Genomic DNA, 15,095 nt, shown 5'->3' on the forward strand with positions numbered 1-15,095 from the left:
TTATATATAAAGTTAAAGTGCAACTAAAGTACAGGTCTTTATATTTCTAGTTAATCAATGATTTTACTTCAATATGTCTGTTTTTTATGAAGCAAAGTTAGAATCTATTAGGTATATTTGTTTAGAGTTTTGACATCAATCCCTATCTATATCCCTAACAGTTGAAAAGCCTTTACTTTTTGTTTTGGCAGCATAAGGCATTGGAGCCAAAGCTACATTCCAATTCTTGTAGTCTACCGCAGGGAACAAATGAAATAAATAAATGAATGAATGAATAAATAAATAAATACCAGCTCCTGGTATTTTGATGTTAACTCTGAATGTTTATTAAGAAATTCAGACTATTTCTTTTTTTCTCACCTTTTTATATGGTTTTATTTGATTTATTTTTAGTTTTAGTTTTTAAATTATTTACTTTACATCTCTGTTGCAGTTTCCCTCCCTCCTTCCCTCCTATTCCCCGCCTCCTGCCACCCCAATTCAGACTGTTTCTATAGTGACTAGTCATATTTAACTAAGAATTGTATGTGAACCAGAGTGTTGCATTAGTAGTTCATGTTAAAAGTCACATTAGGGGACTAGAGAGATGGCTCATCTATTAAGAGCACATTCTGGAAATGGAAGAAGGGAACACAAGTGAGCTGCAGCCATGATGGAAGTAACTGAGATGGAGACAAATCCGAGTCTGCCCTATGAGGATAGACGCTCTGGGTTCACTTGTGAGCAGTTTCTGGAGCTAATAAAGCACTTCAAGACAGACTCCAACCCTAACAAGAAGACTCTGGAGGCCTTGGCTGATGTACTCAGACCGACAGAGGAGACATCAGGATTTGGTTCCTATAGGGAAGGCGTGAGATGGAGCTCAAGCCGTTGTCCGAGGCCCACACATCTGAGCTGGAGCCAATGGAACATACTTCTCCATCTCAGTTTGTAAGAAGCAATAGGTCAAAGTACAGCCTAAGAGTTAGTCTAACATACTGTCGGCACAAGGTTTGGGTAATGTACTCATACCCATAGGTTCTACCAAGCAGAACCCCAAGGACTCCTCCCAAAATGACCCTGGACTCCCCGGCGCTTTGGAAGCCTTGAAGAGTCTCACACTCTCTCCTGGGTATCACGGCAGAGACAGCGCATCCGTCACAGCACCTCTGACTCTCTGGCACATCTAGCATAGGCTCTACTTGTTAATGGTTTTTCAACTTCCTTGTTGGGGCAGGGGACTGTTGGCTCTTATGTCTATTGATGGTACATTAATAGTAAACCTAGCTATTCCCAAGAAACAAAAAAATAAGATAAAAAAATAAAACAGCACATACTGTTCTTGCAGAAGACCTGAGTTAGATTCCACCATCCACATGACGAAGCTCACAAATGTCTGCAACTTCAGCTCTGGGCGAAACCTGACGCGTCTGACCACTTTGGTCACTGTATTCATGGAGTGCACACCCCCCCTCCCCCGTAATTTAAAATAAAAAATAAATCTAAAAATTAACTGGATGGATGCAGTGGTGGACACCTATAATCTCAGTACTTTGCAGGTGGGGGTAGAAGGATCAGGAGTTCAAGGCTATCCTTGGTTACATAGGGAATTCAGGGCTAGCCTGGTTCAAACAAACAAACCAAAACAATAATAACTGAAAGTTTAATTGGATTATTGATAACGTGGGTTTTTTTGAAGTATGGGTATTTGGGGGAGAGCAGCCAGCATACTAATTCCTAAAAACTTGTTGTGCAGGGTTGCCTGAACTATCCTCTGCTGCAAAACATGAAGACAGTTTGTTTAGGGATTTGTTTGAAGACTATGAAAGGTGGGTTCGTCCTGTGGAACACCTGAGTGACAAGATAAAAATCAAGTTTGGCCTTGCAATCTCTCAGTTAGTGGACGTGGTAAGTATACTTGCCGTTACATGTTCCACTTTGCACTTAGGGAAAACAAGTTTTTTTTCCCAGGTGTGAGTCAGCTACTGGAGGTTACCAAGATGACCAAACGTAACCCTTTGCCTAAGGGTCTCCTCAGGAAACAATTGCTAGTATGCCACAGGCATAATAATACCCTGTCTATATGTTGTGAAGTTTAGAAATTGTTTTATCTCATTTGCTAGTAATAGGTCTATCCTTAATGAAATTTAAAGATATCAAAACATTTTATATTGAAGTTCCCTTAAATGTATGTGAGCTTGTGCTGGGGGTTGGGGCTGAGGCTTAACAATAGAATCATAGATTCTGAGGACCAGAGATTATCTTAACACTGTTTCAAGATCACACTTCAGTGGGCATTGGTGGCATATGCCTTTATTCCTAGCACTTGGGAGGCAGAGGCAGGTGAATCTCTGAGTTCAAGGCCAACCTGGTCTTCAAAGCAAGTTTTAGGATGGCTAGGACTAAACAGAGAAACCCTGTCTCAAGAAAGAAAAATCATATTCCAAACATACCAGGGACTAGAGAGAGGGCTTAGTGGCTGAGAGCTTGGGCTGCTTATGCAGAGGACCCAGGGTTACTTCCTACAGTGTCCACAACCACTGATAACTCCAGTTTCAGGGGACCTGGTGCTCTCTTCTGACCTCCACAGGTACCAGGCATGCACGTGGTGCACATACATATATGTAGGCAAAGCACTGATACACATAAATAAAACAATATTTGCAGAGAGATTTTATGTGTCATCATTCATCAGGGGTGAATTTCCTGCTTCTCAGGGTTTACCGGAAGAAAGTCACACTTAAAAACTAATTTCTTCTTGTTCTGATAATGCCAGCAATTGTTTTTAGTATAGTGAAAGAATATTTACTTATATTAGAAATAACACTAAGTGTGCCTTTATGTTATGATTACAGAAATAACACATAATTTTTAGAGAGTTTTTAAAGTGTAAAAATGTACAAATAAACAGATCCGTATTCTACTGTCCACTGGTGACTAATGTTAACAATTGATAGCTGAGGTAGGATGGGGTTCACACTTATAATCCTAGCACTTAGGAGGTAAAAGCAGGAGAATCAGGAGTTCCATGTTATCCTCTACTACAGAGAGAGTTTGAGGCCAGCCTGGGCTACTGAGACTCTGTATTTTAAAAAATCCAATTTGTTATATTTCTTGCCATTTTTTCCTTTGTGCCTATTTTACAAACTTGGAATTTTTATTTCTTTATTTTATTTTGTGTATATGAGTGCTTTGTCTGCGTGCATTTCTGTACATCACGTGCATATCTGGTGAGCTTCTGTGTGGGACTAGGGATTGAACCCAGGTTCTTTGCAAGAACAACAAATGCTCTTAACTACTGAGCCAACTCTCCAGCCCCTGGAATGTGTTTTTGATACAATTTTGCTGACTGCTTTTCTCTCTAATCCTCGTATAATTACATGTATTTCTATCTGCATAAAATTGTCTAGTCTTCTCATAATCATGCTATGTGCGTACATAAATGTCTGGCTTTTTCCTTCTTATAAGAAGGGCAGGCTGAGTACAGTAGCACGCTCCTTCCCGCTCTTTTAGCTAAGTGGATGCTGTACTCATACCTTAGATTCTCTCTTGAATCTGAGGAAATGTAAACTAAATATAGAATTGCTTGCAGTATGCTTTAGAGTAGTTTACCTGAACTACAGAATGTTTAGAGGAACAATGGTACACTAATCTTATTTTCTTGAGAACCAGATGAATTAGCAGAATGTTCATTCCATGTGGAGAGGAACATTTGTATTTAAATGCACCAATTATATTTTTTTTAAGCTTAAGGATCATATTATTAAAGTTTGAGAGAGAGGGGGAGAGAGGAAGAGACAGAGGGAAGAGAGAGAAGAGAGGGAGAAAGAGAGCGGGGAAGGTGGGGAGAAAGCAGGGCTGAGCAGTTGTGTATCTCAACAGGTTCAGGGAGGAGGGAAATGGAGAGGAAAGCCACACCTTTTGAGTTAGGGTCAGCAGTGAAGGTCTGTGAGCAGCTATGGAGAGAGGGCAGGGTCTTCAGAAAAAACGGGGAAAAGGCCAGAATGTGAGGGAAAGCATACTTGGGGTTTCGGTTGATATTCAAAGAAAAACTAAAAGGAGAAAATGTAGTTACATATTTGGGGGGTCAGAACTCAGAAAAGAAGACAAACTTAGTGTTGATGGCTGTCACTATCAGCAACTGCCACAAATGTATACACTCTTACAGAATTATTGTCATGCAACAAAAACAAGCAACCTTTCTTCTTTATTTTTAATAGGATGAGAAAAACCAGCTAATGACAACAAACGTCTGGTTGAAGCAGGTGTGTATAGCAATCGCACAGGCACCGAGTGAGCCGCTGGCAACTATTCATTACAGGCCTAAGGCAAGGAGAAGCTTGGGTGTGTGTGCCCTGTGGATTGTCAGGTTGCAAAAGCAGAGGACAGATGGAGTTGTTGTACTCACTGTGCATACATGTATGTATATGTGCATATTTGTTTTGAACCAGGGTCTTGTTATTGTAGCTTCAGTCTTCCATCTTCATCCTCCCAAGTTCTGGGGTCACAGGTGTACGCCGCTGTGTCCACTTTAGTCGACAATTTTTGTGGGTCTGATATGTGCTGGAGAAACTGCAGTAATGGAACAGACAGAACTCACTATTCCCCAAGAACTTCATCCCAGTGGGAAGAGAATGAACCATAGTGCCTTAGAGACTGACAGTCTGAGAGAGGGTCACATGGGAAAGAGGACGGAGTGTTGGGGACTGTACTTGAAAGCAAGAAGAAACAACTAACCAAAACAAAACACCCAACCAAGCCATAACAACATGACTGAAAAGTTTGTACCAAGTCTCAGGGGAGATAATGTAAACCTTGTGGGCACCTAGGAGACAGACTGTTCAGGGTGGAGGGGCAGCAAGTAAAAGGCCCAGAGGTGGGATTGCATCTAGTGAGGAAATCTGTGTGGCTAGAGATGTGTGAACCACAGGGAGGGCTGTGGAGATGGGGTCAAGGGAGCAACAAGAAGCCATTAGAATATTAGCTTATAGGACACTGCATGGATTTGGATTTTTACTTTTATTTGTTGTTATTTTTAAAAGATTTATTTATATTTATGTATGAGTATTTAGTCTGCATGTATACGCATGTACATGAAATGCCCAAGGAGGCCAGAGGAAGGCATTGCATCCCCTGGAATTGGCATTGCAGAGGGTTGTAAGCTGCCATGTGGATGCTGGGAACTGGCCCTGCTGTTCTCCAAAAGCAGCAAGTGTTCTTCATCCTGAGCCATCTGTCTAGCCCCAGGATTTTGGCTTTTAATTTGAGTGCAACAGGACAGGACTTAAGGATGCAGCTATTTATTTTACTATCATCATGAACATGCTAACTGTGCATGTTAATAATAATGTTTTATAAAGTATAAAAGTATACTTTAAACTTATTGGGATTCACTGTGACATTTCCATACATGCATTGACCATGTCCATCCATCTTGGAATCACCCTTCTCCTCCAGCACCCTTCCCATTCCCTAGTGTCCCCCTTTGCAATGAATTATTTTTATGGTCAGAGTGCCTTTTACATGAAGGGCTTTTTAATTCTGAGCCACCATTCTTGTGTCTCCAGCTGCTGTTGAGTGTCTCCCATTGTTTATTCTTTCTCTGTCTCTGATTATTTGTACCTACCACCAGTTTCCTAATCCCAAACTTACAAAAGACAGGTTGATGTTGTTCATTTGTTTGTTTGCTGTGCTGCGGACTGAACCTAGGGCCTGAAGGATGACAGGCAAGTCTACTACTGAGCTAAATTTCTTAGCTTGGTGGGGGTCACAGAATTGTTACTGCCTGGGCAATGGATGAAATGGTTAAGTGTATGGGATGTGTAAAAAAATTCAACTCTCTTTCCACCAAATCAGGGCACAGTACAGCTGGGAAGGAGAATGTTTTCCCTAAACCTGAGACCGTTTTGAGCATGGTCAGCTGGTGGGAGAAGAGGGGCCGAGTGGAGAAGCTTGAATGTCTCAGCATGAGTGGACCACGGCGAGAGTCATTACATAGAGGGACAGGCTGTTATTAGTTGAGAAGGTTTACTGAATTAGGAGCAGAAATGATTTGTGTCTGAAGTTCCTAGATATGACAAAAAAAGTATACTTTAAACTTATTTTATTATTTATTGATTGAAATGGAGGTGAATTTCTCATTTTAAAGGAATGGATAGACGTAAAATTAAGATGGAATCCTGATGACTATGGTGGAATAAAAATTATACGTGTTCCTTCAGATTCTCTGTGGATTCCAGACATCGTTTTGTTTGATAAGTAAGTTATATTCTAAATATTATTTCCCATTTCCAAAAGAAAACTTGTTTACTATTAGACACTGGTAATTTTTTCCCTCTCATCTGCAAATTATTTAGCTATGAAATCAAGTGACTTGACTCTGTGCCTATTAGTTGCATGGCTACAGTGGATCCTTTGCCTTTTTTGGTGTGTTGGGTTTTTTTTAATTCATAAAAGTGTTATCTGATTTCTGAAATAAGAAAAAGGATGTGGTAAACATGGAATAAGGAAATGTGGGGGAGAGAGAAAGGTTGGGGTTAACGTACAGTAAACTTATGTGCTTGGCAGTGTGCTCACAGCAATCTCACGTGCTGGACACCTCCCATCTTACTTGGCCTAAGATAGTTACACTTGTCTATGATCACAAAGCTCTCATACGGTACAGTAAAGTTTCACCCCAAGACACTGGCATCTCCATTTACCCCTTATTCAAGTCAGACTTCCAGGTTTGGGTGTATTTGTCTTTTAGTTGAGGTTACAGTTTATGTTCAATCAGGTTTTCTAAAATTATGTAAATACATTGTCATGACAACACAATCCATTTTCTCATGGCGAGGAGTTTGGGGTTCATTTGTGAGGATAATTATCAGTTACCAGCTGTATTCCCCTCCCCACCACCCTTCCCAGGGCCATCTCAGAGTAAATTCGAGAGTTTGCAAGTATCCTAAAGCACTCTGTCTTATTTGCACAAAGGCTTTTAGAGCAAACGATATGCAAAAAATGAACTTTTGAAACCTTTTACTTCTGCGTTCCTTGATATGGAAGGATGAAGAAGGCTCGTAAGGTAGCGTGAGACAGCTTCTGGCACATCCCCTTACTCTCAGTAACTGAAGCACTTTGTCCAATTTGCACAAAGGCTTTGGCATGTGGACAGAGTAGATGCTGTGCAAAAACCAACCTTTTGAAACCTTTGCTTCCGTATTAGTATGAAAAGATGAACAAAGCTTGCAAGGTAGCATGATGCAGCTGCTCTCTGAATTGCAAACATTTTTATAACTAAGCATAGATTGCACAGTACGGTGCAAAGCCCACAGGACCTGAAGATACAGAGCAAGACTGTGGAGGAATCAGGTGCTTCTGCCTGCAGCTGTGCCTGCCCAGGTGCTTCTGCCTGCAGCTGTGCCTGCCCAGGTGCTTCTGCCTGCAGCTGTGCCTGCCCAGGTGCTTCTGCCTGCAGCTGTGCCTGTTCAGCACAGGAGAGGCCAGTTGTGCCCTGCGTGGTGCAGATACTCTTTTCTCTTAGGGTAGAAATCATCATTATTTTGGTGGAGGAGGAAGCCTAGGACTGTGGATTCAGGCTCTGCCTTTCTACATGCCCAGTATATAAACAGCCTGATCCTATTTGTATGTAAAGTGGCATCTTTTCAATTACTAAAATCTCAACATTTTGAGAAACATGGATTGGCTCATCTCACAAAACAAAGGGAAGAATAGGCTCAGTCCCAGCAGAATTGTTACAGGATAGAAAGATGTCCACACAGCAGGGCCCCACGGTAGGGGGATGGGGCGGAGGTGGGGGGAGGACCAGGCATTTGATCAGACAGTAATTTCAAACTTATTTCACACTATTACCCACAGGTTTTTTTTATATTAGGCTTATAAAATGTGTCCTTGGGTTGTTTGATTTTGGCACTATTATTGTGTGTTTCTTTTAGTGCAGATGGACGTTTTGAAGGGGCCAGTACGAAAACGATTGTCAGGTACAATGGCACTGTCACGTGGACGCAGCCAGCAAACTACAAAAGTTCTTGTACTATAGACGTTACCTTTTTCCCATTTGATCTCCAAAACTGTTCCATGAAATTCGGCTCGTGGACGTATGACGGCTCCCAGGTTGATATAATCCTAGAGGACCAAGATGTCGACAGAACAGATTTTTTTGACAATGGAGAATGGGAAATCGTGAGTGCAATGGGAAGCAAGGGGAACCGGACGGACAGCTGCTGCTGGTACCCCTACATCACGTACTCCTTTGTGATTAAGCGGCTGCCTCTCTTCTATACCTTGTTTCTTATTATACCCTGCATCGGGCTCTCCTTTCTGACTGTCGTTGTCTTCTATCTCCCTTCAAACGAAGGAGAAAAGATTAGCTTGTGCACTTCTGTGCTTGTCTCTCTGACTGTCTTCCTTCTCGTTATTGAGGAGATTATCCCCTCATCCTCCAAGGTCATACCTCTGATTGGGGAGTACTTGGTGTTCACCATGATTTTCGTGACCCTATCCATTATGGTGACGGTCTTTGCCATCAACGTCCACCACCGCTCTTCCTCCACACACAATGCTATGGCGCCTTGGGTTCGTAAGATATTTCTCCACAAGCTTCCCAAACTGCTCTGCATGAGAAGCCATGCAGACAGGTACTTCACTCAGAGAGAAGAAGCTGAGAATGGCGGTGGACCTAAATCTCGGAATACTTTGGAAGCCGCTCTCGATTGCATTCGGTACATCACGAGGCACGTCGTGAAAGAGAACGACGTCCGCGAGGTCTGTGGCGAGTATAAACACCCCACCACCCCCGCAGAGTGGGGCGTCTACTCGAATCTCACCCCCCATTTCCCCAGAGCATCTTGAATGACCCTGAAGAAAGTTTAGCAGTATGCAGTGGAAGGGATAGTAATAGTAACAGTTCTTTAGCTCTGGAATAATTTACTGATTTAGATTTATCTTCCTTAACTTTGTTTCTGAATTTTTACATTATAATTTATCAAAATTACTTTTTTTGAAGAATGAGGTTAATGTAGACCTTAAAAGCACAACCAAGATACTTTTCATAAAGACATTTTTGTAGCTTCTTTACAAAAGAATATTAATAAAATTGAAAAGAGCAACGTGCATGGCTATAATCCTGCCATTCAGGGGCTGAGGCAGGAGGATTGAAAGTTAGTCTATCTTTATGTACCTTAGCAAGTTCAAGGTTAGCATGGGCTACACAGGGAGACTGTGTCTCATAAAAGTAAAGTGAGATAACCATGAATAAAAAGAAAAGGAGTAATGTGTTCTCATGTGTTATTTTATACTTCAAAGTTTACATATAAAGCAGTCATAGTACCTAATTTGCTTAAGACAAAATTTGTTTAATACCTCACAAAAAAAAATAAGTTTGATTGGTTTGTTAAGGATAATTGATAGTTGAAATGCAAAAATTGAACATGTTTTTACCAATTTATAGTGTTGAACTGTTTAATACAAGTTTTCAGTTGTCAGTATTTCTACTACATAGTATCTTTAAAGTTATGACTATTAATATTTTCATATCTGAAAATTACATTTAATGGTCCCATTAAGATATGTAAATTCTAATTTTTATTAATATTTGACATCTTCTTCCTTCCCTTCCTTTCCTTTCCCTCCCTCCTTCCCCTCCCCCTCCCTCTTTCCATTTCCTCCTCTTTCCTTCCTTCCTTCTTTCCTTCCTTCCTTCCTTCCTTCCTTTTTTTTTTTTTTTTTTTTTGAGATAGTCACTTTATACTCCTGGCTAGCCTGGAACTTGATATGTAGCTGGCTTCAGACTTACAGAAATTCACCTTTTGAGATTAAAGGCATGTACCACTATGCCAAATCCCCCACCACCCACTTTTTAAAAGACAGTTTCATTCTGTAGCTCAGGTTAGCCTCGAACTGTCAGTCCTTTCGCTTCAGCCTCCTGAATGCTGGGATTTCAGCAGATACTTCTATGTGCAGGTTATGACATTGAACTAACTCTTTGTTATTGTTCCAGGGTGCTGGCCTTGAACTTCTGATTCTCCTGCCTCAGTCTTCCAAGTAGCTGGTACTACATACACTTACCACTGTGGCCAGTTTACTTCTAACAAACAAATACTTGTTGATTGTAGTATTCTGTGTCAGTATAATTGAATTATTATAAGACTTTAAGATACTGATAGAATCTTAAAAGGTAAGAATTTAATGAATTTGAATTTCAAATTTAAATTTAGAATGAAATTTAATAAGTTATACTAGTCTGTCTTAGAGACTTGGGTATAGGAGATAGCAAATTATTATCTCTAACTCTGTTTTTTATCTTGAAATACAGCTTTATATATGTATTTATTTTTTAACAGGTTGTTGAAGATTGGAAATTCATAGCCCAAGTTCTTGATCGGATGTTTCTGTGGACGTTTCTTCTGGTTTCAATCATTGGGACTTTAGGGCTTTTCGTTCCTGTTGTTTATAAATGGGCCAATATAATAGTCCCGGTTCACATTGGAAACACAATTAAGTGAAATCAAGAAATTACACTGTGGGTTTAGTGAGCAGTCATGCAGCTCTTAGGACACATATGCCATTATGAAAATATTTACAGTTTGATATAGGCTGTAACAGATTAGCAATTTCTAGCATTGGCTTAAAGTTGTCCATTAGAACTGCAGTAATAACCTCGAGTAGCAACAATGTATTGTCCACCTGCACTAGTGAAGGCCTAACATCTGCATCCTGGCAAATACTACTAACTTGCAACCAGTGATGAAGGCCATCTTTGGAGTTCTGGAAAACACAACTATATTTGAAGACTGTTTAAAACTTTTCCCCAAATTTAGTAAAAGCATATATTTGTATAGTTTTGAATTTTTAGAATGGGTCTTGTTGAATTGTCCAGGCTGGCCCTAAACCTCCTGAGTAGCTGGGACAATGGGTATGCCCCATTTTGCCCAGGTAATATATGTATACTTTTAAAAATCTCTGTTCTGTATTCATGGATATGAAGTACAACATACTTTTATAGGAGGTGAACCAATTACTTGGTTTAATAATAACATAATGTCAGTTAATGTTGTATTGCTATGAAGAGACACCATGACCAGCAACTTTTATAAAGGAAAACATTTAATTGGTGCTGGCTTACAGGTTCTGAGGTTTAGTCCATTATCGTCATGGCGGAAGCATGGCAGCATCCAGGCAGGCATGGTGCTGGAGCCAAGAGTTCTCTACATCTGGGTTGGCCAGCAGCAGGAAGAGAGTGAGCCACTAGTCCTGGCTTGAGCTTCTGAAACCTCAAAGCCCACCTCCAGTGACACACTTCCTCCAACAAGACCACACCTCCTAACAGTGCCACCCCCTGTGATCAAGCACTCAATCTATGGGTCTACGAGAGCCATTCCTACTCAAACCACACTTGATATGATGCTATTCTTTACTGACATTTTTAGTAAGTAAAAAAGTGAAAAATTCTAGTAACTAGAAAGTCCTTACGTCCAATTTATTCTTCATATGGTAATATGGAATGGCTTTTATGTTAACTAATTTTTCAGCTTACCTTCCACTGAAAACATACAACAGGCAACTCCTGCAGACATATTCTTTGTAATGACTTCAGTCCCCTTGTCCACATTCTCTGGCTAGGAGAGCTACTTGTGTACATTATTTATTCCAGATTTCAGAGTAATACTGCAGTTGCACATTCAAAGTCAAAACGGAATGCCAGGTCTCTGTCTTGATAGTTCTGTAGAAAAACTATTCTGGACTGGATACGGTGTCTCATACCTGTCATCTCTACTTTCAGGAGGCAGAGGCAGAGGCAGGGACATTGCTGTGAGTAGTAGGCCAGCCTGGGCTACAGTATGAGACCCTGTCTCAAAAGCCAAACAAACAAAAATTGCCCTTCTGAGTTGATATAAGCACACTGTCACATCTCAATCATCTTTCACCACAATTATAATTGTCAAATCTTAAAGAGAAATGCTTTAGATATAGTCTAGCTAGCCTACTCTAGGTATGATATCAGTCAGTGCAGTATAAAGTAACATGGGTAAAGCAGTTAAACTTCAGCCCATGTGGCCCAACTCAGCTGCAACCCAAAAGCTTGCATTTGATTCACAACTCTTAGTTGTAAAGTTAGCAACATCCTCACTTATTAACATTATATCGGCAGCTTAGATTCAAGTCAGCGCACTTTGGAAGGCAGGATGAACCCTGTCAAGTTTTATTTTATTGTGATTATTGTGTTTACTACTGTTAGAGTGAGTGAAAGTCTGTGCTGTAGTTTTACAGTTTTAAATGTCCCTCAAAGGCTCCTTGTTGTAAGCTTGGCCACGGTGGTTTAGGGAGGCAGTGGGGTCTTTAGGACTAGAGGCTCTAGCAGAGGAAAGCTAGGTCTCTAGGGGTGTGCCCTTGAGGGTATTGAGACCCCAGCTTTTCCTTTTGCTTCCCAGCCACCATGAGGTAGGCAACTTGGCTCCACTTTGTGTTCCCAGTGTTATATACTGTCTTGACACTGACCTCAAAGCAATGGGCCAGCCAGTCATGAGCTAAGGCCTTTGCAAGCATGAGTGACAACAAAGCTTTCTCGTAACTATCTCAAGCATTTCCCCATAGGAAACTAATAGAATATTAGTATCCCAAGGTGGAATCTCTGGTATGACTGTTGCTGTGGAGTCTAGTTCTAGTTATTCTAGACTTTAAAAAGGTAGGACTAGAACAAAGAGACAATTCTGTCCACGTTCAGCTTGGAAAACCAATGAGTTTACTGTGGCTACTTATAGGACCATGGGGGAGGGGGTTTCTTACAGTGGCATGGATGACTTGGGAGACTGAACGATGGAAAGCCCACCCTAGCCGATGTAACAACTTTTACAACCTGCAGGTAACACCAGCACTGCAGGTTCCTCTTTCCTAGCAGTTGTCTGCTATTTTTATAAACTCAGGAACGAATCTTGGGAGTCTGGTAAGTCCTGTGAGGTTCATGAATCTTCTTCCTAGAAGGGAATGTTTCAATCTGGAGGAAACAGCCACACAACAGGGTAGTTATTGTGATAATAAATGGTGGTGTAGCTCTGAAGCCTTTGGGTTTGATCTGGAGAAAGAATCTGGAAAGGTTTGAAGAAATGGACTAGAGAAAGCCTAGGATGTATAAACATGGATCAACAGGCACTTGTATGAGGACTTAAGAGCAGACCAGACATGCCATTACCATGTTCTGGCCACCCTCCAGAATTTGAGGGTAAGACCCTGTTTCTGAAGTACCACATACTTAAGTCATGGAACATAGAAAGATGAAGCTGGCACTGACTAGGAAGGTTCATCCCAACTGGGCAGCTTCCATAGTGCTAGACAGTGCTGTGCGTGCTACCAGAAGACAGAAGCAATCACCAACTGACTGTGAACCTTATGATCTACAATAATGGCTGCCTGGCAAGACTCACCCTCTGGCATGTGAACATCACAAGAGTATATACACCACTTATTGATTGAATCTAAATTCTGTTTCACAAGACAAAACTCATACCTAGCACCATCCAAAAGTCAAGAACTTATGACTAGACAGGTCATGGGCTTTTTGGGGGAGAACATATTACTACTATTCTGATAAGTGGATATACTATTAAACTGATATCTAATGACTGTAGATTAATGTGTCTTTTAGCCACTTGGCCATGTTGTAGAGAATAAACGACTGTAGAATGCTCAGGCCTAAATGGAACGTAGTATACCACACCCTTTCTTCCCAAAGCTCAGAGACCACTTCAGAAGACAGGAAAGAGTGAGACCCAAAAGTGGTGGATGACTACAAGGAACGTGTCTTCTGAAGGGCAGCTACATATGTGAGCTCATGGTGGTTGTGATGACATGCACAAGACCTGTGCAAGGCCAAGATATTTGATACGATCAGATAAAATCTCATCGCAAAGAGCAAAGTCCTGCTCCTAGCTGAGCTACTGTTGGTAGTTGCTAGACACTGGGAAAAGAGTTGGGTCTCTAAGAGAGTAGCCCCTGGTAAGCTGACCATTCCAGTGGGAGGCCATATACCCAAGAATGCTTGGGCAACACAAATTAGTCTTGATAAATATAATTTTTTATTATCATTTTTAATGGGCACAAAGTTGAGTCAAGAAGGAAGGGTGGATCTGGGAAGAGGTAAGAGGAGATGAGTATGATCAAAATATGAAATTTTCAATGAGTAAAATATATTTTAAAAGTGAACTCAAGTACTTGGCATCAGGATAATAAAATACTGTGAAGGCCCCTCAAGAAATATTCAGACACCTGCCTGTTGTAAGTTCAAAGGACTCAGACATTTTTTTCCAAAATAGGCCCAGGACAGCCTCCTTCCATAAGGCAATTTAGAAAGTGTTGCCCTGAAACTCCTTCCTCATATGCAGATGCTCAGAGGTAACTGCAGATGCGGTTCGGGTGGGCCTGTATAGCTTGGCCTGTAGCTTGTGCAAACCTGGGGGTCATCGACGTAATGCCAATTTTACAGACAAGAGTTATGGAGTTGTGGAGATTTCCACAAAGATTTTAGAGGTGATCAGCTCTCAAGCTGGCAAGCTGTTGGAAACATGCCGGTGAAGCCACTCTACAATGGAGACCCCCAGCAAGCAAGGGCTGACAGACTATGGAGTGCCTGCTGAGAAAAACTGCAGGAGGTGAATTCAGCCAGCCCTACAGTACAGGCACGGGGGCGGCAGTCAGTGGGTCTGTAGGAGCAGGACTGCCTGGGCCTCTGGGATTTCACACACTGCCACTGTGTGCACCAGATGTTTGCCCTGCTTAGTTTCACTCTTGCTTTGATCTGATCCTTTCCACATATCTGTGCTCCTTTGTGGAACAGAAATGTTTACCTTGTGTCAATGTATCCTGGGCATTTATAACCTGCCTCTCCGCTGAGTCTGACGTGGACTATGGAACAATTCTGAGGCAGTTAAGCTTTGGGAACTTTTGCAAGAAAACAAATTATGAAATGGACATAAGCCTTTGGGAGCCAGGGCCACATTCTGAATAAGTGCCAAAGGCCAGTGTATCAAAGGTTTCATCATGAGCCTGTTGGCATTACTCGGAGAGGTGGAACCTTTAGGAACAAAGGAGTTTGGTCATTGGGATCAAGGAGCCCAGCTTCCCCA

At 41.4% G+C, this 15,095-nt stretch overlaps 1 protein-coding gene across 1 annotated transcript; it reads left to right on the forward strand.

Annotated features, from left to right (window-relative positions):
- Window positions 1–1,745: 1,745 nt before the first annotated feature.
- Chrna5 (cholinergic receptor nicotinic alpha 5 subunit) lies at window positions 1,746–15,088 on the forward strand. Its single transcript, XM_076925282.1, has 5 exons — window positions 1,746–1,887; window positions 4,200–4,244; window positions 6,128–6,237; window positions 7,914–8,742; window positions 10,320–15,088. Exons 2-5 carry the CDS (start codon window positions 4,218–4,220, stop codon window positions 10,479–10,481), a joined length of 1,128 nt encoding a protein of 375 aa, XP_076781397.1. The 5' UTR covers window positions 1,746–1,887; window positions 4,200–4,217; the 3' UTR covers window positions 10,482–15,088.
- Window positions 15,089–15,095: the final 7 nt, after the last annotated feature.

Source organism: Arvicanthis niloticus, chromosome 26, assembly GCF_011762505.2.
Source record: "Arvicanthis niloticus isolate mArvNil1 chromosome 26, mArvNil1.pat.X, whole genome shotgun sequence".
NCBI lineage: Eukaryota > Metazoa > Chordata > Mammalia > Rodentia > Muridae > Arvicanthis > Arvicanthis niloticus.